Source organism: Arvicanthis niloticus, chromosome 2, assembly GCF_011762505.2.
Source record: "Arvicanthis niloticus isolate mArvNil1 chromosome 2, mArvNil1.pat.X, whole genome shotgun sequence".
In the NCBI taxonomy this organism is placed as follows: Eukaryota; Metazoa; Chordata; class Mammalia; order Rodentia; family Muridae; genus Arvicanthis; species Arvicanthis niloticus.
The window spans coordinates 52,945,733-52,971,058 of NC_047659.1; the positions used below are offsets into that span (position 1 = coordinate 52,945,733).

At 41.3% G+C, this 25,326-nt stretch overlaps 1 protein-coding gene across 4 annotated transcripts in view; it reads right to left on the reverse strand.

Moving 5' to 3' along the window:
- The window catches only part of Znf385b (zinc finger protein 385B), a 284,662-nt gene that overhangs the window by 38,542 nt on the left and 220,794 nt on the right, over positions 1-25,326 (reverse strand). For all 4 annotated transcript variants that reach the window (XM_034495527.2, XM_034495524.2, XM_076928948.1 and 1 more), the window contains one exon: positions 1,326-1,488. In XM_034495527.2, the coding sequence (XP_034351418.1) occupies positions 1,326-1,488 (163 nt within the window). The remainder of the gene's footprint in view (positions 1-1,325; positions 1,489-25,326) is intronic.

Sequence of the window (25,326 nt, forward strand, 5' to 3'; positions counted from 1 at the left end):
CTAATAACTGCTTTAGACACAGGTTAAATATTACATTTTATGTTTTGTCTAAACAGGGCTTTTGTTCTTCACAAGGTTAGAAGTGCTGTGGAACAATCCAGTACTTATCACTTATCAGTTTCTCTGATAAGGTAATTTGGTGACCCTAGCATAGAAAGCATAAAGAATCATTATTAACACTAAATCTCGTAGCTTAATTATAGGTTTCTATGCTTTTGAAGCCAGAATCTACAGGACTTAAGCAGTAATGTTTCCTTTGTACATAGTTTTCTTAGTTGAAGAGGCTTTCTGTACTCTCCTCTTACAGTAATGGATTTGCCCATCTCCAGTGGCCCTGGGCAGTCATGGATAAGCATTCTTCAGCTTCCTCCTCAAGTGCTGCAGGGATTTTGACAACCAGGAGAGAATCTGAAGTGTGTATTTCCCACAACATAGAAGTCCCTAACGCCAGAGTCCAACATAAAGAAAGGGACACGTCCTCTTAATGACCTTTAACAGACACTGTTCCTCGGCTAGCCACTAAAACAGGATGACAAATCCATTACGGGTCCCAAGGGCAGCTGTGAGAAGGGAGCCTATCAACAGCCAATTTCACAGTATCCACATTGAAAGGGACAGAGAATTTTGTTTCCCAGTGAAGGAACTCACTCAGATATTACCGGTTTTGTATTAAAGAATTTCCTTATGAGGCTCTTCTATCAACGGCACATTTGTAATTTTATATTAAGGCTTTCTGTTAGGCAGTTCATGGCTTTGTAAATAATTCCTTTAAATTATTTGGGTCTATTTGTAATTCAGAGAAGAGCTTTGTGAAGGTGTTAGAAAGTCAGAATCTGTTACTTCTAAGCACATTTTCATACCCACGAATGTCATTCTCTCAGAAAACATCACCCCTAACTCTTCACTGAGATTAGAGGATACAAAAAAAATATATTATTAACAAGTATAAGAATCTCTTATCTTAAAAACCTGTAACACAAATCAGACATAAAAGAAATAGAAAAGAATACCATTGTTTTATATCCATTACTTGATCTTTGCCTGAACATGTGACCAACAGTCTTTTCTGATTTTTATACATATATACTTATATACACACATATTTAAATATAAATATATATATATATATAGTACAACATGGAATGGCAACATATCAAATGTTTACATTCTCTGCTAACACATATTGCTTCCTGTGAGGGAAACATATCATATTACAAAAATAAATCATGGAGAGTAACATGCAACATCCAAGGAGGAGGGAAACAGGGTTGGGGACGGGGGAAGGAGGGACACAACAATGCCAAAGAACAAAAAGTGCCATTGACCTGATTTGTCAGAGCTGTCGCCTGTGCCTGGCCTGACGGAGCAGCTGGGATTAGCCTTTGCGCTGTCCTTGGAAGGAACCATTTTGGGTTTATTTTTCGTTGCCTCTAGAGCTTTGACCTTCTTGGCATGTTTACTTCCTTTGTAGTGGGCCTCGGCCTGGCTCTACAAAGGAGAACAAATCAGGCTCATTGTTTTGCTACTTACAAACACCAGGATGGATGAGCATGCAGGAAAAAATACAATCAGTCATAGGCACACAGACATCACAGGTCAGTGCTTGGCTACATCCCCAGCATTTGTCTACGAGGTTTCAACATATCAAACCTTGATGGATAACGGAAGAATCGTGTCGTTGAAAACCTAGAAGTCACATGAGTAGACCACAGGATCAGGACAAAGGCAGGAGGGAGGTGAGACTGGTCAGCGATGCCCTCTCACCTTGGCTCATGCCAGGGAAGACTGCTTTCTCACCATCTGGCTGGCAGCATCTGTGCTGCCTGTTTTATTCACCCTTGTAGACATGAACTTCTACAACCACCACTGTTCATTAGATAAAGCCTGTCTTCTCTGCACCTAGTCCCCTGTGGTCTCTGAGATCAACTAGGGTGACAAAGCAACAATGTCCATAGATGCTGTTGAATGCAGATGGCACTACATTTTGGAGACATCTACATGCACTTAGTATGCCACCTTGGATGATCCCAGTTCCAATTATAGCTCATGCCACAAGGGAGGTAAGGACAGTCCTTGATCTCAGATGTGGGTCTCACATCAAAGCAGTTAACATTCCGTTCTCATACATAAAGGGTGTGTAGCACTGTGACTTCAATACTAGATCAAAGGAAGTAGAAAATGAGACAAGAGACAACACCAAATTACAATAAACCTAGAAGACATTTAGTTAATTTACTGACATTTGGGAAGTTACCTTCCATCCAAACAAGATCTTTTTGACATCGTGATTCACTATACACGTTGAGAAAAATAACTGTGCAAATTCATTTGAATTTTACTCTGAGCAGACTGAAAAATAAAATCATGCATGTAGCAAAACCAAAACAAGACATAGTGGGCACACTGCTTTAGTTTTAAGGTGACACACGTGGGAAATTTTATTCAAACGAGATAAAGTTTTATTAGAGGATTTTTAACCTAATTATTTTTCTTATATCAGTTTCCATTCGAATCTGAGTGTGTCTAAAGATAGTCTTGGTTAGCGAAGCCTCATGGGTCCATGAGGTAAGGTGTGATGCAGATCCACTCTTGAGGAAACGGGCAGATGGAGCAAAGCATGTTACAGGGCAAGCCAAGCAAAAGCAAAAGGGATGACCCGAGTCATCTTGAGGAGGTGTCCTAAAGTTGGCAGCCTTTGGTTGAAGATCTGAAGGAGGAGTTACACATGAATTGGTAAAGGGAAGTGTGCTGTGGGTGGGAGAATTTAGCCTAGGAAAAGCATTAGTGCTGGAATGGCAGAAGCATAGGTATGGCTGGAGAAGGGGGTTACACAGACCACTTGATGGACTACAATGGGAAGCCAGTGGGAGCCAGGTACGGGAGCAGCTTGTCACAAGGATGAAATTGTCCAGCAAATGCATGATACTACAGTTTCAGGTGGGGGGAATTTCTACCTCAGCTCTTTATTTATTGACTGTGTAAGAGAAAAGGACAATGAACAAGGAAGTATCGGAAATATGGGATAATTCAGGGTAAAATCATGAGTGAAGAATATGACAAAAATGTTCATATCAGAAAGTAGCTCAAGTTTCTGGGAACATTAGTCATTACCAGTCCTGCACTCCTTTGCTTAAATGGATCTCATCAGTTTACTGCTCATCACTCAATATAGAGTGCTCTTCAAAAGTACCATATTTGCTTAAGCTATCTCAGGCTGTGATGTATGTGTGTGTGTGTGTGTGTTTGTGTTGTGTGTATGTTTGGTATGTATATGTGTATTGGGAGGATATGTATGTGTGTGGTGTATGTATGTGTGTGTGGTATATGTGTGTGTTGTATATGTTTGGTATGTGTGTGGGGGATGTGTATGTGGTGTGTGTGTTTGTGTGTGTTTATGTGTGTGTGTATTTGTGTTGGAATGTTTTCCTGACTTCCCGGCTTCTTTTGTTCTAGCTCAGAGTACACATAACTTCACAATCTTCAGCAATTCAGCTCACTGGTTTCCACGGAACTGGTGACAGTGAACATCACTTCAGTGCCCATCACTGTGAAACACCATGAGAGAAAGGCCTAGTTTTGCTGAATGCATAAGTGATGAGATGAAGATAGGTGTTCTTGCTGAACTATAGCAGTCTGACTGTGAGGAGAAGATGCAATGAGCCAAACACCCTACCTGTACATCTGCATTCCCATGGTACATCTGTACTCCGGTTGGAGTGGGCACTCAGTGCTTTCAGAGCTCTCTGGCTTAGTTGTTTCTTCATGCGACTAGGAGACGGATGTGAAAACATGCACTGCCTTGATATAACTAATCTGGGGATTGGTTTACTTTGCATTACAGCTAACAGTAGTGTCTTCCCTTGTGTGCAGCCTTTGCCACACAGGGCATGTGCTAAGTGTAGTTCTAGCTTCCTCTGTGTCTTTCTTGAAACTATCATCTTAGCCCTTCATTGACTTATCATTGCTCTTATTGAGGATGCTCACGAACTTCGTATATTCTTTGTCAAAGTTAAAGGAAAACCCAAGTTAAAAGGAAAAGCATTATGAGACCTTCGTTCATTAGCCAGGGAAGGCGATGTCAAGTGTAGTTGTCTATGTCTAGTCATCTTCAAGCTGCCAACGTCGCAGCTCACACTTATCTTCTGAGGGAGTCTCAGCTGGGGGATTGCCTTGATCAGATGGGCCTGTAGACATACCCATGGAGCATTTTCTTTATTGATAATTGATTTAGCAGGCCCAGTCCACTGTGGGCAGAACCACCCTAGGCAGGAGTCCTAGGCTTTATAAGAGAGCTAATCTGAATAGAAGGGAAGGTAGGGAGTAAACCAGCAAGCAGAGTTTCTTAGTGGTTTCTGCTCTAGCGCCTGCCCTGACTTTCTTCATCTTATATTATGATCTGAAAATGTAATCTGAAGTAAGCCCTTTCTTCCTCTAAGTTGCTCTTGGTTACAGACTTTATCACAGCAATGGAAATCATACTAGAACAATAGTAATAAACTAGAAAAATTAAATGCAGATTTAAAGATGGATAGTGGAATTAGCAGTGATGCCTAATGTTCCTGAGCGCTGTTCCAGGCTAAGCATGAACTAACTCACTTGATCCTCATGGTATTCTGTGATAGGAGGCGTTGCCAGCTAGTGTCTTCAAATAAGAAACTATATATTCTAAAGGTGGAGAAGTCCTCAACAGTCACATAGGGCATATAGGAAGGCATTTAGTAGCTATTAGGTGCTTAGATGCACATCTCTACTTAATTATATACCCACACATATACTCATATGTCGGCCCTAAGTTTACATTGTAATTGTTAGAACTGGAAAGCTACAAAGGCACCGCACTAGTTTAAATAGCACAGGAAGGGATTAGACCTTAATGCCACTGAAATTTCTACAAATAGGAAATAGCTACATAATTTTGGGCAAAGGGTAATATATTAGGTCCAATCCTTTTAATGAATAGCTAAGAAAGCCTCCAAATTCCACTTTTTAGTTATATACATCTAGAAGGTACTGGGATATCCCCAACATTTTTTTTTTTTTTAATTTTAAGAGAGGCTCATGTAGTTAAGGCTAGTCTTTAACTCACTGTGCAGCAGAGGCTGGCCTTGAACTCCTGACCCTTCTGCCTCTACTCCAAGTGCTAGGATTACAGGTACATGGCACCATGCAAAGTTCCAAGGACACTTTTCAAGGCCTCCTCTATTCAAGTGCACTGAGTAGTTGAGGGTTATTTAGTGCCCTCTGGCTCAAGAACAGGATTCTCTAAATATAACTTTCAAGTACAAGATGAACAGAGTGATTTCCTCATTACTATTTCCTGGCATCAGGGCAGAAAGTTAGCAGCATCAGTTAGCCCTTGAGATAAAGATCCAGCTAAGTGATACCTTACTGCATGTCAAGATAGAAAGGGTGACCCATTTTCCCTCTGAGTTTGGGGTGTGTAGAAGCAGGCAGTGAGGATCTTTATCTCCCTTGGACTGGCATTTGGGGTAAGTGAAATAACCCGTTGTGGAGCAGAGAGTGTGGTAGGCAGCCCTCCCTCTTACTTGGCATACCTCTACTTTCCCATGATATTCTTGGTGATGGCACTTTGCTATCTTCAGTACTTTATCTGATGCAGTGTCAACAGCTTCTCCTCCCTGGGCAAATCTTCAAGTGAAAGTGAGATGCTGTTAAATAGTAACAGCATTGACCCCACTTCATTAGCAAGGAAGCACCTTAATTGAGGAGCGAAAGAGGCCAAAAAATTCATGGTACCAGGCGACAGCCGCAACCAAACTCTGTCAACAATGGACTTACTTGGCCAGGCTGACTTTCCTTACAGCCCAGTGACTGAGCAGAAGGAGATGGCTATCTACTGCAAAAGAGAGCTGTTATAATCCTCCTGGCACTGACCGGTGCTTGGGGACATGGCTTAGCAGTAAGGCACATGCTTTGTTGTGCAGGGCCCAGGGTTTGGGCCCAAGCAGTCAAACAGGAGGAGAAAGAAAAAAGTCCCTATGAAGAACTGGCAGAAACAGGAAGGGTTACTGGAATGACCACCCTGACTTCCACCTAGGAACTGGTGGGATTCTAGCCTCATATTTTAGGGGACACTTCTATAGTTCCCAGAACTCCCACTATCCAACTGGCAAAATAGCCTTCACAGGAAATGACATCCAGGGATATATTTTCTTTCTCATTAATTCCCTTTGGTGCCAAGTCCCTTTGATTTCCCAAATCCTCAACATTTCTCAGAACCTCACTGGCCCAAGTAAAATAGATAATGAATTAGACAAGGTTTTGACATAAAACTAAAAATGTAATGAAGTATTCCCAGTGGGACATTTTACAATCTATTGTGAGCTCACCTCCAGTGTCTTCTGAGTTCTAATTTCTGCCTCAGAGAGGAAGATCTGCAATCTCCAGTCATGATGAGTAAAATTGTGTTCAGTGTATTTGGAAAGGCAGCCTCACAGAGTACTAGGCAAGTGCCCAACTCTCTACCTACAGAACTGATCTTTTTGTGTTTAAAGAAATGAGTAAAACTATTTCCTCAATGAAAGAAAATACATCATGGCATCTCATTCTCTGTTACCTTAGGTGTCAATGTGGTCAGCAATGTTATGAGGGAAGCAGCAACAGTTAACGTCAGACAAGATGGGCTCTGTGCATGGTGATATGGCTATAGACAGTGGTCAGTTAATTTAAAAAGTAAAAACAACATATTCTACATAAAAAATCTAAATATTAAAATACTAAGTGAAACATATGCCAAATGAACCATAATAAATAGACAGGTAAACTTGATTTTTCTAAAAACAATTTGACTCATGCCATGTTTTGGAAAGTGTTATATTTTTAAAAATAAAATGTGTGTGGCCCCTTTCACCCGGCCACACATTGAAGATCAGTTGGTAGAAGAAAGGAAATGCAAACCACAATTCAAAGTTCAAGGAGAAAGATGACCTGAAGCAGGAGGATGAAGAATATCAAGGATGGAACAACTGAGAACTAAAGTAATAAATAAATAGAAAAAAATCTCCAGATTGTAGAGGACCATGGAAGCTCCTTAGAAGATTGGAACAGAGGTTGGCCCTGTTTCTGGGGCAGGCTCTGAGGTGGTGGTGCACACCAGCAGACACTCTAGGGTAAAAGGAACAGCATGTGTTGGACAACACATCCTTTGAACTACAGTGTTCCCTGGCATATATGCTTTTAGCTTCTCCAGAACACACTGATATAGAGAAGACAATAGAGAAACGCTGCTGAACTGTTACCTTCAAAATTATGTCCCTTGTAAAACGGAAGCCATTATGCGGCTTTTCAATTGCATGTCAAATGCCCAATTAGTAAGCATTTTTGAATAGAAAGCGACTGTGACATTAGACGTGGCTTTCACATTACAGATCCTATTCTGTGTGCTAAACTATAATCTTGTATCATATCCAAGGCACTATGATAATTATTTGAGATAAAATCATGACACTTTGAAATCTATGAACATGTTAAGAGACAAATTAAAATTTGCTGAGTAGAAGCTGAATAATTTCTCAAATCTCTCCGCCTTATCACAGTTTTTTTCCCATAAAACTCTCTTTACTAGTAAAAACCTGTTTGAACTGATAAAATTTGATACTTCCAGAGATAGAGCCACATTATGAGAAATGGAAGATGTACCCAAGAGAAAGGCTTACTCAATCCAAAGATGGCTAGTGAGCCTTTCTTTTGGTATTGGCCATTTTATGGTCCGCAATATCAATAATGGTGTATAACTGGCTTTGGTATTCACCTCACCCAGTCCTTACTTATGAGAATCTGTTGAAAACAAAAAAGGTCAGACAAAATTATGACCATTATGAGTCTTTTAGCTTAAAGAGACTCAGTGTTTTTGCTACTTTCTAAGATCTAACCAGTGAAACAGTTGTGGTTTCTATGGTCCAGCTAGTGCCTTGATATTGTGTAACTCTAGGGGGCACCACTGACATACAGTTAGTTCATCATGGATGCTATCCTCCAGGCCACAGGTAGCAGACCAGCAACCTGCAAAAGGCATTCTATGCACATTGTCTGTATAGTGTAGAAAACACCCCGTAAACTCCAAAGCCTTCTGTATCACTGAAAGAAAAATCAGTGGCTCTCTAGGAGGAACATGATGTGCGCTCTAGACTGTTAATTCTCTTTGGGCCCAATTTAAATTCCATCAAACATTAGAGACAGAGTAGACTTCTTGGGTCACAGCTGCTTCAGAATGCTACTGTTTGATACCCCAGCTTTATACAGACATTGCTTCACTTTATACATTTCAGTGGAGGCAAATTAATCCATTTCTTAAAAAAAAAAGTGCAATCTTTAGTGCAATTCAAAGTAATTTCTCAAATATATCCTATTAGTCATCTGTGAGCCTGGATGCCTATGTTTCTGCTTGGCATAAGAAGCTGCACATAAGCACACTGTTGGCCTACAGGGGACCTAGAGAAGGGCCTTGCAGCTCGAGGTAATAATCACCTGAGATGTGGTGAAGAGACAGGATTGTGTCCCTTAAAGAACAAGCAGAGCAGTTTCTCACAGTTTCAAGTGAAGAAACTCAGTCATTTCCCTCTGTTTCAGACTTCACTTTAGTCGTCTGAAGATGGATTATTACTTTTAGATGATTCCCAGTAATCTTAGCTTCTTCCCTTAGGGATCCAACTGCACACCACATTACCAACTTAGGGTTGGTAAGTGCAGGATGAGAGATGCAGCTATTTGCGAGTGCCTGTATTAACTGAGATCTGACTGCAAGTCCTTTTCTTCGGTCAGTTCTGTTCTCTCTCTTGCCTAGCTCTACCATTTAACTTCAAATTTGATCATAATTAAACTTATGTTCATTAAAAAGCAATTAAGTTTTTGCTAAGATAAAATTCAATCCAGATGATTCCTATCTTAATTCTGTTTGTAAACAATGAAAAATCACAGAGCTTGCATTTTGAAGAACGTTTTCTCTTACCAATCAGATGGCAGGACACTTATGTGAACTCTTCAGTACAGGTCTTTAGCATCACGGCTCTGATAAATGTCATTACAATGAACTTAGGGATTTTCAAGTATCTGAGATGCTTATTCTTTAAAACACCAAAAACAAAACAACAACAACAACAAAAAAAAAACCCAAGAGTGTTTACTCTGCATTTTGCACTGCAGTCTTGAATATTTGAGGATGCCTATGCTGTCTTCTGTGTTGGGGATCAGCACCTGAACACAGTAAGCATATAAGCGAATACCTCGTGCATAAGTGAATTCCTAATAAGTGTCCGACAGTTTAACTGTGGGAAGATGAAGCAATAAACCCTGGCAAAGTGTACTCTGCCATGCTCAAATCAAAGGGAAATGGCTGATTAACTCCCCAGAGAATGCACTTAATAAGCTATACACTCTAAATGACTATACCCAGCACAGAAAGGCAAGTGCTTTGTATACTGACATGACTAAAATATAAAGTGATAAAAAAAAAAACATACCTAATTTTCTTTAAAATTATTGCGTATAGGAATTAAACCCCTTAGAACATTTTATAATCACACATATTTTATTTTAATATTATTTTAATTTAAAATTTTTATTTAATTTATGTTAATATTAAGGATTTGTCAATTATTACTTACTATCTTTAAATTATTTATTTTGGGATTTCCCCACAGCATTTAACAGTAGAAGTGATCCACTTTCTTCAAATTAACTTCACATTTTATATAAACCTGGAAGGTGTTAGTTACTTCTCTGGTTTGGGGAGATAGAAACACATCTCTGAGTCTGCTTTGACCCAGGTTTCACTGGCTCGGCTGGTGTATTTACAAGGAAGGACCATGTGCTTTCAGTGGGGCATTGTTGTGACCGATCACCTAATTCAAACCTTCTGAACTGTCTCTTAGATTAGCTGCTCAGACTGACACACATTTACAGTGAACTGGTCCAAGAGAACATTGCACTCATTTCTATTTCCATATTAAAGACATTTACGTAAATGATGCCAATTAAGTCTAAAATGAGAACTTGCATTGTGTCTCCTTATGTATGTTCCATGAATCATAGCTATAGTGTTGGCTATAGTAGCAGAGCAACTCTGAAGAGGGCAGTGCTTAGGGAATGGGCTGAACCGTGGCTGTACCAGTATTTCATATGCTGATACATTAGTTATCTATCATTCATCAGTTGAGAATCTGTTTCACAGTTATTGAAACATTCATATTTCAAAGTGGCAGATTAAGGCCTAAGCCCTGACATAATGTTGTAAGTCAGATGAAATAAGATATGTAGATATGAAAAGCATATCTCATAAACTCTCATAATACGCAAGTGCAACTAAGGGGAAATAATGAAATAGTACATAGCCAACCTTGCCCTGCCCATTGTTCTTTACATTACAACAGCAGGTTAAACCTGAAGTTGTCATCCTAATTTACTATTTGCAGCCTTCATTACACCTGAGAGCTCCATCTACTTAAGGTAAAATAGGAATGGAAATATCTGCAGCTTTGATTCAGCTACAAAATCTCAAGGTCGGCACACTATAGTAGCACGCATGACATGCCATGTTAGGTACCAAGGGAACTTGCCCAGAGACTGGAATGCACTGAGCTAGCTAGGTATCATAGGGAGCTCTTGGAGGTGTATCCTTCTCTGCTCAGTCATCAAACACTGAGTATTCTTAGTCCTTTCTGAGGTTCTACCCCAAACTTTCCAACCTGCTCTCTGTCCAATCCCACCCACATTATACCACACCAAACCAGGTTCTGGATGTCCACTCTGAACACTGAAGCATCTTAAACAAAAACTCAAAAGTAAACTCATTGTAAAAGATGTTGTTCTTTTCCTCTGAACTACCTACCCAGTCTCCTTCCTCGTCTGTCAAAGGCATCTGTTTGCATCTGTTGAAAGGACCAGGGGTACCCTTTTATCACAACACCTACATTCTGTGAACTGTCAGAGCCTGTGGAGTTCACCCCAGTACTTGTCCAGTCAGGCTGATTCTTGTTCTCTGTCACAACCATCCTGATGAAATCTGCTGTCATCTTAAAAGATCTTTAAAAAAAAAGCCTCCTCGGTGACCACACAAAGACTTTCCTCAGCTCCCTGTGGCAGTATTTTCAAACACACATCTGATGGTGGCCATTCCTTGGTTTTAAAAATCCACAATGCTTCACTGGTCCTGTTTGAAAAACCTGAATCATCATTTTGGCAACCTTTGTTGCCTTCTCCCTCCCTACTTCTGGCTTTTTTCTGTCTCCTCTCTATTGCTCTCTGAGGAAGAAACAGAGTGTGGCTGCAGCCCAATAAGTGTGGCTGCAGCCCAAGGAAAGCACAGGAAGTCTTCTCTTCCCCAGCCTAGAAGTGAGCTGGCCCCGTGTGTCCTGTCTTAGTTCATTCCTGTTCTTCTCTCAGAACCTGGCTAGACTCTCTTCCTGAAGAAACCTCCCATGATCCTTCACTAGGTCGCCTACTACTGTGGATTCTTCCAAAGTACAGCCACCAAACACCAGTGCAGCTCCCTCTCTGAGTCTGTATGATTGTTTCTGAAACGCCTCCTCTGTTTTGAATTTATGAATTCATATGACCATTTGATTAATTCTGTCTTCTACCAGACCACAGCCCTCCTTTATGGCTCACACTTATAAGATACTTCTTTGTTCTTCATTTTATATCTTGTACCTAACACATTACTTAAAACATAGTAGGCATCTGATATATACTTCCTACATGGATGGGTGAGTGAATGAGTATATAATCTTTATTACTTCCAAATAGAACTCAAGTAAAGATGGAGGATGGAAAAATAGAGCTGAATTTAAATTGGTCATAGCCAAATGGCAGAGAACGTGGCAAAAACAAATAACAACAACAACAACAACAACAATAACAACAAATGTAGTCATGGTGGAGAAGGAAATCTTTCAGGAGGAAATGAGGATTTTGTTTGTCTATATGTCTATGCTGCTCACAGGATACACACTGGGGAGACTCAACCATGGCTAGTTGAGAAAGGCAGCTGGACCGTAGGCATTGTTTGGGAGCCAGGTGACAAGATGACGGATGACCCTTTGGAGACAGACGAGGTTCCCAAGGAATTAAGTGCAGTGAGGAGGAAATCTATTTGAGAAAAGAAATCTCAAGAAAACAGTTATGTACAGTGGGAGAGAAAATCTATCTGAGGAAAGATTCTTGAGAAGACAGTGACGTGAGACGTTCAGGAGGCAGCTCATGAGGACAGGAGGGTCACCAGGAAAGCAGGACGGAGGAGAGAAAAAGTCAAAACAAGACAGCGAGGAAGTCCAAGAGAAAACAATTTAGGACACTAAGTTTCTAGGAAGAACCACGGTCTCTATGAAGTGTAGCAGCAGCGTAAGCGCTAAAGCACTTTCCTGCAATTTCAAGTCAGTTTTATTTATACTTTATTTATACTGGAAAATAGTAGATTCTGAGTTGTTACATACTGGAAGCTGGCAACATTGTACCAAAAGCTGAGTGGTAGCTGTTTGTGTAAATAAAGGACTGATGTTGCCTAAGAGAAATCAGAGCACCTTGTCCCCATCGCTTTGAGGAGTTGAAGAACACAATGCCAGAACGGAAACACAGTATCCAGAAGAGCTTCAAACATAAAGGCTGTGACACATTTCCCTGAGTTCAAAAATAAAAAAATATAGACACACAGCTGCTGCTGCTGTTGCTGTTTGTCGTGCGCCAGGCACAGGGCTAAGCGCTTCCTGTGCAGAGCCTCATTTCACCTCATAAAGCCACATAAAGTGAGTAAGATGGGTGGGAGCCTACGGAGAACTCGGAAACTTATTGTTGCTCAATCACAATGTCAGAAGTGGAAGACTGGAGAGAACATCTTATGTCTGTATGGATACCGCACCTGTCAATAATAGAGCTGCTGGCCTATCGCTTAGGCAGGAAATAGGAGGCGGGACATCCAGGAGGAGAAGGAATTCTGGGATAGAGCCAAGCAGGAGACTCACTTGGGAAGATGTGAGGAGACAGACTCATGGTACCTGAGCTACCTGAGCACAGGTAACTAGCCACGTGGCAAAATGTACAGTAGAGTAAATGGGTTATGATCTAGTCAGAGAAGAGCCTAGCTATATGGCCAAGGTATCTGTAAATATATTTTAAGTCTGAGTCTTATTTCTGGGAGCATGGGGCTGAGAAGAACAGGTCCAAACTTCTACAGAAGATTTTGGATTTGAATGAAAGATTAAAAGAACGGGCATACTGCAGATCAATGAAGGAATCCCCGAGCCTAGATCAAAATAGCCTTCACAGGGGTGGATTCCAAACCAGATACACCCTCACCTTTTGCTATGATGCCTAAAGGTGGTCTGGAGTAAGGCTTTGGGAGGTAGCCTTTAAGGTCACGTTAGGTTCAGTTTTCACCATAGAGCATGGATTTAGAAACTCTTCTAGGATCCCTTTAGAGTCATTCCCACACACTGAGCTAGGTACCAAGAGATGGCAGAAGGGATTCAGACTCTCTCCTGCTACCTCCATCATCATCATCATCATCATCATCATCATCATCATCATCACCATCGTGTGTGTGTGTGTGTAAACCATAGTTCTATAAATAAATATATATTTTCTAATTAAGACACATTTAATATAGCCAATGGAAGTGGGGCTAAACTTAGTTTACCAAATCTTGAAAAACTACTGTGAGCAAGAAATATTTAAAGACTTTTAAGATGAGTAGGAACTAGAGCCAGAGTGGGAGGGGTGGGAAGGTGGACATGTCCTACTTAGGGTAGTCAAGAGTTACTATGGTTGTAGGATGGAAGCAACCAGGGCCAGAGGCAAGAGCTGGAGTAAAGACTGGCACAATCAGGACCCTGAAGTTTGAGGATGTTAGGTGACATTATCTTGTTTAAGCAAAATGTTACGTAAGTAGCAAAATTACCAGTTTTCTTTAAAAAAGTGAGAATGGTGTAAGCTATTACTTAATGGCTATGGGCTAGGGAAATTCTCAGTAGTGACTACATGAAGGTCCAAAAAAAGATGGTGTTAGCTGGAGAAAGAAAAAGAAAGAGAGAGAGAGAGAGAGAGAGAGAGAGAGAGAGAGAGAGAGAGAGAGAGAGAAAGGAAGAGAAAGGACAGGAAGGAAGGAAGGAAGGAAGGAAGGAAGGAAGGAAGGAAGGAAGGTAGGTAAGAAGGTAGGTAGGTAGGTTGGTTTTATTTTTAAGGCTGTTAGCTGCCAGAGATGAAATAATTTGTTAAAATCAAGTGATAGACACTGCCATGGTACCACTACTTACATTTCAGTGCATGTAAGGAAATATGTGGCTTAAGAAGCCTTCTCTGCTGGTTTCCAGTTTTTAGGCTTCGATTCCCCTTTGCAAGACTCAGGTGTACTATCTTTGAAGTAAGAACTTGGAACAAACAAAAATGCAGTTCCCACGTTACACACCTGAATTACCAGAGATCCCCGGTTAATATGATCCAGAATAATAAGAATTTATCACATTTATAAACATGGGTACGCACGTAAATGAAATTCTTCAGTCTGTAAATCTCCAGCAAGCTAGCTGGAAAGGAATGGCAGATCTTCACGTTTTTAAATTTTTCTGTCTTTTCTTTTCAATTTTATACCTGTAAATTCAGTAATCCTGTTGTGGCACTTTACAAATGTTGAGATCTATCATTTCCTTGTCACTTACAGAAATTAATGAATGCACTGTTCTCTGACCATCTGTGCAAATGTATAGACTGAACACAAGATGTTGGTATTTTTAGTTTAAAAATATGTGTGGGGCATTTTGTTGGCTTAAGACATTTCAGTTACAAAACCCTAACAAATTATTAACGGCTCCTTAGAATCTAGTCTTTTCTATTCCTCCCAAATGGCACCAGAAAAAGATGACAGAAATTGATATTACTAAATGGCTATGAGATCAAATCCCAAATCACCACACAGAAGGATTCTGTAAGCATCCCTCATAAGATAGATAGAATGATAGCTCTGTCCAGAGCAAAACTCGATGGTCATCTTGAGCTCGGCCAATGGTATAAGTTAGCCAGCTTTCCGGGAGCATTTAGTAGATGGGTCAAAGATGAAATGGAAGTCTGTGATCCCCAGTCAATGTTCTGCATCTCTCTCTCTAAATGAAAGCGGCTGTAAGCAGAACCAGAGTTCAGTCTTCAGGGGCACACTGAAGGCAGGGCCCTAAGCGGCCCTCAGAGGGAAAGAGGTTGCATGATCTGTAGATGATTTAAACAAGGAAACTGGCTAAAACCAGTCTGTTTTGCATTTCCACTAGAGGCTGGTGATATGCTTTTTAGATAAACTTACCCTATTTTATGTTTATCAGTGTTCTGCGTGAGTATGTCCATGTACCATGTATGTGACTGACGCCTTGGAAAGTCAGTAGAGGGCACTGGGGCCTTTAGAACTGGAGTTATGCATGGTTGTGAGCCATCACATGGGTGCTGGGAGCCAAAGATGTTCTTCTGAAAGAGCACACGTGTTTGTAACTGCTGAGCCACCTCTCCAGCCCCCATGGTGGCAACTGTAAATTACAGAACTAAAATAGTCTTCCTTGGCAACGTTCTTTTGTTGTTAGTCTAAGTTCTAAGTAAGTGCCATGGTTATTCTTATGTGAAATGTCCTCTCCTCCAGCACTTAGCTAGACTCCAAGGTCTGGCTCATGTTAGGCAGGTGGTCTACTACTACTGGGCTCTACATCCGTAAGTTTTAAGTGTGTGTGAGTGAAATGAGCATGTTTTGTTACTTATGTTTTAATTAACTATGTTGAGTTAATACAGAGAACTTATCATCCTCAGTGGAACGCCCAGTTCACACTGGCTTCACTACATGTAATCATTCCTGACGGTGAGAGATCACCCAAAGCCTTTTCAGATGGGCTCAGATCTGCAAACCTTTGCCACTTATATTGTGACACTGCATCTGTCAATCTGACATGAACACACAATACCACCGAGATTTTAAAAGGCCAAAAAAAAAAAAGACATTTTGAAGCATTTTAACTTTTTAAATTTTATGTGTTTATTTGAAATTTCTGTGCAAAAGGCACAAGTCATTTGCTTTCCCCTCACTTTTTACTGTCTTTTTTAAAATCAATTTTGTTACATTTTCAAGAAAAAGCGTTACACATGAGGTCCACTGCTTTTTTTTTTCTTTTTTAAATATCTATATCCTACAGAAGACTGGCAACACTACAAACCATCTGTAATGGTCATCGGGCATCTCACAAATAGTGTAATAGAATTATTATTTATTGTGGCTAAACCACACCTCTTTTTACATTTCTGATCTGTAATACCATTGGTGAGGTCACAGACATGAAAATCCATGTACTGAGTTACAACTGCATGTCAGTGAACATGGGAGCTGTGTGGGCAGCTGCTTTCCAGCGTCCTTGTCACCACCCTTTCTTTGATTTTTCTTGATGTGGGAAGGGTGATCATGTGTGGTCTCATGTTTGTATAGAGTGGATTCTAGTAATTTCTGACTCTCACCCAACCCTCCTCCTCCTCTCCAAGACAAACCCTTCTCCTGTAAGTCTCATCTTGCTTTCTTGTTGTCTTGTGTCACCGATGTTAGCGCTTCGAACACACACTTTCCAATCAGATGGAAAATACAAAACAGTGAGCTCTGTACCAGTCTCAAAGCCCAAGGCTAGAGATTGATGGTGTGGCACATCCTGAGTCCCTGTCAGACCAGCTGTCTGAGCAGTGAACACAGCATATACTCTCCATGTACCCTAGAACACACAGACAGGAGAGAGAGAGAGAGAGAGAGAGAGAGAGAGAGAGAGAGAGAGAGAACGAACAGGGGTATGGGGTGGGGTACAGGGGTTTTGTTCTCTTGCTTTTGGATTTACATGAGTACTGACTGGTGATTTACCTCAGTTGGACTTGCCTACTATGAGACCCTGGGTTCAATCAAAATCACCACTACTACCACTGAAAACAGAAAGAGAAAGAATGAAAGAAATGAAGGAAGGGAAGGAGGGAGGGAAAGAAGGAGGGAGGGAAGAAGAGAAAAGTTTAGGTAAGGTAAAAGTTTAGGTAAGATGAAATACTAGTCCCTAAAATTGATTAAGATTTACAACATGGGAACATGCTGATAAAAGATGTGGAATATGCCCTCTGAGGAGATTAGTCACTTGTCTTGTGGTTTCAGATATGAAAATGCAAAAGATTCTGCATAATTTGGGGAGGCCATGAATTCCCTGTTGCCTATCCAAGGGCCATGAGAACTATGTATGGTTTTTGTTTTTGTTCTTTTGTTTTGTTTTAAGAAACAGGGTCTTGCTAACTACTCTGGCTAGCCTGATACTCAATACACAGTCCAGGCTAGCCTCAAAACCACAGAGATCCAGCTACTTCTATTTCCCAAGTGCTAGAACTAAAGGCATGAGCCACTGTCACCACTATTGGCGGTGCCCTGTCTGCATTAGCTATAGAATTACATAGTTCTTCCGTTTATTTTCTTCAAGTCCAGACCACCTCTCAAGGCTTTGCCTCCATGCACCTGTGTGCAATTACAGAGATGACGTGTGTGGAGAGTGTCAGTGTAGCACTAGACAGGGAGGTGGGAGCCATCAAACAGTGTCCCACTGGAGGCTGTTCTAGCCACTGGTTCTATTTTCTCCAGAACTGTGCCGCAGTTAGCACCACAGTATAGTTGGGCAGCCTTAAAATTCCTCTTTTTCTTTCCCCATGTAGATAACCAAGTCTGGGAGGAAATTGCTCAGATCTTCCTTTTAAGACAGAGACTGTCTTGATTTTTTTTTTTTTTTTGTGGTTGTTGTTTTGTTTTGTTTTGTTTTTTAAAGCTGCTTTTCTGTCCTTGAAGAACCCTGCTCAGTCCCACTGTTCACTCGATTTTGCCAGCAGAGTCTTGATATTTTAGAAAATGGCTGAAGCAATAATCCCTACTCTGCTGTCTCCTTCCAACCCTTCTTGATGCACACCACGGATGGTACCCACAGCCTTGCCTGGCCACAGATTCCGAGTCCTTGGGTCTGCAGTGCAAAATGTTCCCATGTTATTCAAGGAGCTGTCTGAGAGGTGAAATTAGCTGAAAGGCCTTTTTCTTGCAGGATGTTCCAAACTGTTTTAAGTCACCCCTCTTACTCCAGCAGTGGAGCATACAAACTTCCAACCATCTTTTTCTTCTGTTTGGGTTATACATAAATAATACTTTCCATTTCTTGTTGGGAAGATGGTGAGGAGTCTAGCCAACTACCTAATAAAGAAAGCGTCGCAGAGAGGAGCTACAGGAAACCAAATGCTTCCTAAAGTAAAGCCCAGATATCTACGTGAGACCAGCTGCTAATCACATCGAGCCTACGGGTGCTCAGCTTAGAAGTTCTATTTGTCCTTAATTACATATTGAATGAATGTGGAGCTGAAATCCCAAGCCACAGAAATCACGTGAGACCTTTTCTTATTGTTAACGATTCTGGAATCAGACTTAACTGAAGAAATTTATATCCAGGGAAGAAGTGAGATGCAGGAAGTCTTAGCAGTCTTCCCTGAGGCCCAGGTGGCAGGGAAACCCTTGGGTGGAAAACAACCAACAACAGACTTGGAGAAGCTTTTAAGGAATTAACAAGAAAACGCTTTTGATTTAAAGGGCCATTCACTGGAGGATTTGGGAAGTGAGCAGGAACACGTCCAATGTTTTTTTTAAAAAGCTGTATTACTATCTGATTAGCCAAGCGCTCACTGGGACTAGACCACAGCTGACAGTGAGTCAGAGGCACTAGTAGGTTTCTCTTGAGAACCAACCTTGATGAGCAGGGGTGGGTGCTCATCATTCTAATGCGCACATTCACATTCTGTGCACTGCCATATAAAGCCGAACGTACCATTCCAAATATGGCTGGAAACAGGTGAATGCCAGAGTCCCGCGTCATGAGAGGCATCTCTATGTTTAAAGAAAAGCCAGAAAAATACTAAATCATAAACAGTGGCTGATTTCCTCCTTAATTCAATATGGAGTCTGACTCGTCTCTAAAAGTTGGTATACTCACTTAAAAAAAGTCAAAAAAAACAAAACTGTTCTTTTAATTAACTGTTCTCCTGGTGGTGGTAAAATTTAGTGTGTGTGTGTGTGTGTGTGTGTGTATGTGTATGTGTGTGTGTGTGATATTCACTCCTGTGGACATACATTTGCAGGTATGTGTGCACCTGTGTATAAATCAGAAATTATGTATTATCTTCCTCTGTTGTTCCCCTTCTCCTCTTCCTCCTCTTTTCCCTCCTCTTCTTCCTCCTCTTCCTTCTCCTTTCCCTCCTCTTCTTCCTCTCCCTCCTCTCCCTCCTCCTCCTCTCTCTCCTCCTCCTCCTCCTCCTCCTCCTCCTCCTCCTCCTCCTCCTCCTCCTCCTCCTCTTCCTCCTTTCCCTCCTCCTCTTCTTCTTCTTGATACAGGGTCTATCACAGAACTTAGAACTAAGCTTCTGGCCAATGAGCTTCCAGGGATCTCCCTGTCTCAGGCCCCTTGGCATTGGGATTACAAACTGATATCAAACTCCAGTCCTCATGCCTGTGTGGTAGACAATTTACAGGAGGAAGCCATCTCCCCAGCCCTGCGTGGTAAGTTCAGAAATCAGTTCTAAAGCTCTCTGCACATCTATTTAAAACAGAAGGGACTGATCTCAGACTGTGCTACCATGGAAGGTGAGGGTCTAAATAATTTAATGAGTAGCTACTATACACCTCAAAAAGATGACTGAACTTTTAAGAGCTTTGTTTAATGGCAGCTATTGAAGAAAACTTTTAGCACCCTATGTCCCTGTTCTGTGTAATCACGCTATATTTCTGTCATGTTGAAGCAAAAAATGTTCATCATTTTGTCAGCTCTGTCTGAGAAACAGAGAATTACCTTCTCAGGCCCTGGAGATTTATGCTTTTAATTACCTCCTATCTGCTTCACTACCCTCCAAACCTAAGAATCAATATAAATAGTCTTATTTATGGGAAAAAATGTAAAATGTTTGACAAAAGCTGGCTCTCACTTTCTAGATTTTCATTGGACACTATTGATCCCTTCTATTTGGTGCATTACACCTTTGTTCTTGAGAGGACTGGTTGGGTTTTCAAACTTACAATGTTAATTTTTCTAATAATTCATATTGCTTAATAGCAGATGTAAATTTTACAGTAAGCATTGTAGCTCCTGGATCAGCAATGAGACCACGATCCCTGCAGTGTCTTTTTATGTAATCACCTACTACCAAGCTCAACGGAAGTCCGACCTTGTCTAACCCACACCACAGAGTGACGTTTCAGTGAAGGAGGGGCAACTTTTCTTGACTCTCCTTTTTTTTTTTTTTTTTTTTTTTCAGTAGGAGCTATGTTAGTATACGTAAAAAGTAATAGACTGAGCTTATCTGTGGATGTATGTGTAGCCATTCCTTGAGTTCATGGGGGTTGGTTCCAGGAGCTTCCTTGAGTGCCAAAATCTGTGACTGCTGAAGTTTCTTATGTAAAATGACACAGGTTTTGAATATATCCTCCTATATTCTTTTAAAGTCATCTCCAGAATATTTAAATTAAAATATAAATTCTATACAATAGTTCTTATGCTATATTGTTTAGGGAGTGAAGTCGAGGAGAACAGCATGTGTTTGTGCAAGATTGTAGGGGAGGAGGAAATGCTCAGACCATGCTTGTGGATCCCCTGAGTACAGAAGGCCTACTTTATATAATTCATATGCAATTACACAAAAGAAACCATAAAGGAGTAGCTGCCTATCCCAAGGGCTGTCAGCCCCCAGGAGCAACTGAGTACATGTCTATAGGTGGTTGGCAGTAGCTAGATGCAAATACACGAGGCAGAGGACAGTAATGTATAGCCTTGTTGCTTGTATAGAAGCTGGATGGATTCACGTGACAGTGACCTTATGTTGGAGGCAGTCAAACACCGGAAGATAAAATTTTCCAAACTGAAAGCAAAGAATCTTAAGGAAAGAAAAGACTGAATTAAAAACAGTACCAATGCTGAAAACAGATAGGGAAAGCAATGCATTTGTTACTCCACTGTGTCAGAAGGCGAGAAAAGGGAAAGGCACTGGAGAAGACAAAAACTGCGGAGCATGAAGGAAAAAGAAAGGAAATGGTTTGGGGGAGAACATGGAGAAGAACAGAGAAGACATATTTCAGAGATAAAAGATAGCTCAAGAATATCAAGAGCAAGTTGCAAAATTCCCTACAATACTGAATGGTACCCGAGTTTCATAAAAACCTTCCTTGCACTCCAACTTCCTGCACTGGTTTTGCTAAAAGGGGCATTTTCTAAGGTTATACCTAACAAGGTTCCAGGTTCTTGGGTGATTTGATTTCCTAGGAAGGGCAGCTGCTGCAGGGACTTGGTGGTGTCAAACGACAGCTGGTGGAGAAGGACAGTCAGGTCTGGTGGCCAAGAGATGGAGGACCAACAAACAGTGTGTGGGAAGGAAATTTATGTGGGGCCTAGAGCTATGGCTTTGTGGCCAACCTTATGACTGGAGGATTCTGTTGGGTGGGCTGTAGAGACTGCCAGCGCCTCCAGCAGACCCGGCAGGAAGGCTTCTTAAATGTTACATGGATGAAGTTTGTTTATAGATGGCAGGAATGTTGTCACTGTAAGATTATTATCTGCAAAAGAAATCAGGAGATGGGAATAAGACTTATAGTGGGGCAGGGAGGAGAGAACAGGCAGAAAGACTGTAGGGCACAATCTGGGCGAAATGAAGGTAGCAAGATGACAGAGACGCAAAATGAGGCTTGCACAAGTACCAATCACCTGCTAACTGTGGTCCTGGGAATTGCCACTGATCTCTGAATGACTGCCATTTTCAAAATGTCAGAGGTTTATAGTCAAGAATAGGAGAGTGAGGTCACCCTCAAAAATGTTCACACAAATGTCTGGCCTCCCTACCATTTTATCTTTGAAGAAAACCTTTAGTTTCCTGTCTGTCTATAACATTCTGAGGTCAATCAATGAAATGATATGAGGTCACCTCTTTACATCCCTAGACAGGAAGACATAAAGCATAGCAAGAAAGACAGAGGGCTAAAATCAAGAGATACTGGCTAAACCAAAGCCGTACCGGAACCCAGACAGAACAATGTCAAGAAAATCCACCGACTCACAAACACCATGAAGTAAATAAAATGAAGAGAATGTGGACTATGGTGGGATTCAATGTTGAAGGTGCTATGCAACAAGCAGTACTGTAGATTTTGCAAATCGGAAGGAAGGGGTAGCGCCATGTTAGTAAATGAAAGCCTATGGCATTAGCATCAGGGGATACTATCTCATGCATCATAATTTGTGGCCTTAACGACCAATTCCAAAAATTTTAGGGTCGATTCCTGAACCAGAGGCCACAAAACTCGATTAGATCACTGTGTTCTTTTTCCTGGTTCCCTGTGAAGCACAAGGATCTGGGTGAGATGCATATCGAACTGGGTTATGTGATGATGATGATGATGATGATGATGATGATGATGATGATGATGATGTCATCTACAGTTGCCCTGCTCTAATGTTATGTGAAATTCCATTTGTATTTTTGATCCTTCTACTGCTAATCTCCAATGAACTGAAATTAACATGCAAATTAAAATTTATTTGTGATCTCCCAACTTCTGACCTAGCCAAAAAGGGAAAAGAACGTCCGCCTGCCTCAAGGCATTACTCTTGTGAGCTAGTGTATGCTAGCTCATTTTCCAGGGAGAGCACTTTCCAGCTAATAGGTAAAGATTCCTACTCAGGCTCATCAATTTATAGTCATCCTCCTGTTGTAGTACACTCATTTATCAGTGAACCAAGGAACATACAAGCTCATGACAACCTAAGTTTGGCTTACCCTAGGTTAGGATTAAAAAAGAGACGAAGATGAGGAGGAAGGAGAGTAGAACTGGCGTCTGCACGTCTTTGTGCAAAGGTCCAGGACTGTTTTGGAAAGTGTATTCTTCCAGGACAGCAGCGCCTGCCTCTGGCAAAGATAATGGTGTCAATTTGTAAAGGTTCACTTGGGAAATGTTTGTGATTAATGCTTGCTCATTTACATAAGGCTGCGTTGTGCAAATAAAGCTGTAGCCTTTCGCTTTCCAACAGTGGAGTTCTATTGAGATGATAAAAGCTGGACAAAGTGGGCTGCCGAACCCTTAAACTAAGTCGCTCTGAGCTTTACTGCGCGAGGCCTACCCTGGTATGTTTTATGTGGGTTATGGAAAACCGTGGAGTGCAGTCTGTTTACTGTGCAAATTTGCCTTCCAGATCTTTCAATAAACGTATTTTCTACACTGAAGACTGAAGCCAATTCAGTCTCAGGCTGATTTAGAAATGTTATTAAAGGAAATAAGGATGAGCGTCTTCTTAATTCTTGCATTAAAATGTAAATAGGGTAATTATAAAATAATAAACTTTCTCCCCCAATAAAAAATGCTCAGTTAGAGAGCTCAGTTATGCAGATTATAGCGCCATTACTAAACACTGGGAACACATAGATGTCACATTTCTAAGTTTGCCATCCAGACTTTTTGTGGTTATACTGCCTAGAATCTAAGCATGACTCAGAAATCTCATTACTGTCTTTGTTCTCCTCAGAGCTGGGGAGTGATGACAGGAAGCTGGTGGCTGTCCGCTAACGTGAGTGCAGCTGTCCCACCCATGTTAGTGCAATGGGAAAAAATGGATGATGGTGAGTAGATACCAATGGAGCGAGAGATTGTGGGGCGTACAGAGAAGAGTCTCACACCTCCCCCACAAATGACCCATGGAAAATTTTGATTTTGTTTGTTTGTTTTGTTTTTTGGTTTTTCAAACAGGATCTCATGTTGTCCAGGCCTCACACTTGCTCTGTAGACAAAGCTGGCCTTTAACTCCCGGCTCTCCTCCTCCTCCTGCTCTCCTCCTCCTGTTGCTCCTCCTCCTAAGTTCTGGGATTGCAGGTGTGTGCCACCATACCTGGCTTCCATGACATAGTAGAAAGTAGAGTTCTGAGGTCTTAGCTGTCCTATCTGTAAGACAGATGTGTTTCTGCCATGTTCTGCTAATGACAATACCATGGAGATTATTTTTAATCACAGAGCTGGAATGGTCCATTTTAGTTCCTATCATAGAAAAGAAAACTAAGGCCAACAGGGTGGGTATTATTTTCTATGTTCAGAACCAGAACTTAAATCTGTGCTCAAGAACTTTTTTTTTTTTAAATCTATTATTTATTTATTTATTTATTTTTAATTTTTGAGACAGTGTCTACGTTGCCTGTTTGTCCTTAAATTCTGAGAGATCTGTCCACCTCTACCCCAGCATTCTGAGCGTGGATTAAAGGTGTGTGTCACCGTGCCTGGCCCTCCAGGACTCTGAATGAGTGGAAGACCTTTGACTTGTTCTAGTTTTCTGTGTAAGGACAGATCCCAGACAGACTTAGTTACATCATCCGCCGGTGAAAGCTGCTTCTTTGGAATGTGCCACCATCCTCCAGGAGGGGTTCAATTAATCCTGAGACAAAAGTTGAATGATAGGAGATAGTATTGTAGGCACACCTGCAGATTTAGAGGCAAGATAGCAACATACCCAGATCCTAGTTCTGCTGTGTACTGACTATGAAAATACATGCAATACTCTTAGATGGGAGACCACGTACACATTCACCTATAAGGCACTGACTAAACCGCCATGGGATGCGCACACACAGACTGCTGACGTAAGTGGAGTACGGGACATGGGCACAGAGACTGGTGATGTCACTTTCTGCTGTTTTCATAGGGGACGATCATAAGCTACAGGCAACATGCATGTATCATCTTGTAGCTGGTCATCAGAAATGGGATGTGCAGCTCTCTGGGCTCAGATGAAGGTATGGGTAAGACCGACTTCCCGGGTGGGTCTTTCTGGAACCTGTGCACACTCCTTGGCTTTGGGAACCTTCCTTTATCTGCAAAGCCATCAATGAGCAAACAAATTCTTCTTAAAATGGACCATCAATGACTGCTTCTTCTGTCTTCCCTTTTTAAAGAGCCTTGTACACTGGGCACACGAGAAAGTGATCTTTCCATTTTAGAGACAGATGATACCGCCTTTAATTTCATCTGCTAACTTACTTCCCCTTTGTGATGTAAGGTAACATATTAAGAGGACATAAGCGCTCTTAATCTCTTGCCTCTAGCTCCTCTCTGACCCTCCTTTCCCCCTCTCTCCATGTGGTCATGGCCAGCCTCTGCTTCTCTCTCTCTCTCTCTCTCTCTCTCTCTCTCTCTCTCTCTCTCTCTCTCTCTCTCTCTCTCTGCCTCTACTACCCTCCTGGCCCCTGTCCCCATGCCCTAAAGAAACCCTATTCTATGCAAAAAAAAAA